The 1,356-nt window shown below is 43.1% G+C and overlaps 1 protein-coding gene across 2 annotated transcripts in view; it reads right to left on the reverse strand.

The window, feature by feature from the left end:
• LOC109926365 (uncharacterized protein C2orf81 homolog) overlaps nt 1-1,356 on the reverse strand; it is a 28,518-nt gene that overhangs the window by 14,208 nt on the left and 12,954 nt on the right. For both annotated transcript variants that reach the window (XM_048599497.1, XM_048599505.1), the window contains exon 4: nt 920-1,108. In XM_048599497.1, coding sequence (XP_048455454.1) covers nt 920-1,108 — 189 coding nt within the window. The remainder of the gene's footprint in view (nt 1-919; nt 1,109-1,356) is intronic.

The raw sequence follows: 1,356 nt of genomic DNA on the forward strand, positions 1-1,356 counted from the left end.
TTCCAGTCACAGTTCAGTGTGAAATTTGATCTACAGGTCACTATTCCGGTCACAGTTCAGTGTGAAATTTGATCTACAGGTCACTATTCCGGTCACAGTTCAGTGTGAAATTTGATCTACAGGTCACTATTCCGACCACAGTTCAGTGTGAAATTTGATCTACAGGTCACTATTCTGGTCACAATCCAGTGTGAAGTCACGTTATACGTCACTATTTTGGTCGGAGTTCAGTGTGAAGTTGTGCTACACGTCACTATTCCGGTCACAGCTCAGTGTGAAGTCATGTGTAGGTCCTGTGCAATTCTTTGCTGCAGAATGTTGTTGAGGCTGGTTTATTAGGTACATTCAAGGCTGTGATAGACAGATTTTTAATCAGTAAGGGAATCAAGGATTATGGGGTAAAGGCAGGAAAGTGCAGTTGAGGATTATCAGATCAACCATGACCTCACTGAATAGTGCAGACTTGATGGGCTGGATGGCCTACTTCTGCTCCAACATCTGATGGTCTCATGGTTTAATTTTAATTTTTTACCAATTTCTCTGATAAATCAATTCACCGATTCGCTATTACTGTTAATTTCTTTGTTTTTTTCCTCTGATAGTTTTTATACCATTCAGAGTCTGTGGTGTTAACTTTTTATTTGAGATTTATGAAGTTCCCCTTCCCTCTGCAAACCTCCCACAACATTGTTAGTGTGAATCCCATCGACAGCTTCTCTTCCCCTGGTGCTGGTGCCAATGCCACATGAACTGAGACTTCTGTTCACCTCATCACTCTATAATTGCATTCAATTCTTGCACTGTTTGATCCTATGTTAATTTGCACACCATTCAGGTAGAATTTCAAAAATCCTTGCAGCCTGAATCGACAGTAACCATGTGCAAATTAGCCTAGAGTTCTGTTTTGGCACTTGATTACCTTTTCGGAATCCAGGTGATAGCCCATTAGCTCTTTGCAGATTGAAAGTAGAGGCTGCACACCATCCTGTTCCTGCTGACTGCTCCCACATTCAGGTCTAGCATCACGGCCGAAGAACTCATCATCTGGGTGACCTCGATCCTCCGTTATCAAACAAGTGGTGTCTTGCGTAGTCTTCTCATAAGTTTCCTAATTCAAAACAAATGTTGACATTAAAATAATTTCACTTCACACCCTCAATTTCAGTCATTTCATACCACTGCCATCGATAGCCATTATCCTTGAACAGCCAGCACGAAGCTTCAGTACTGAGGGAGCACCGCACTGTCGGAGGGTCGGTACTGAGGGAGTGCTGCACCTTTCAGAGGGTCAAAACTGAGGGAGTGCTGCATTATTGGTGGGTCAGTATTGAGCGAATGCCGCACTGTCACAGGGTC

This window comes from Rhincodon typus, chromosome 1 (genome assembly GCF_021869965.1).
Source record: "Rhincodon typus isolate 14 chromosome 1, sRhiTyp1.1, whole genome shotgun sequence".
In the NCBI taxonomy this organism is placed as follows: domain Eukaryota; kingdom Metazoa; phylum Chordata; class Chondrichthyes; order Orectolobiformes; family Rhincodontidae; genus Rhincodon; species Rhincodon typus.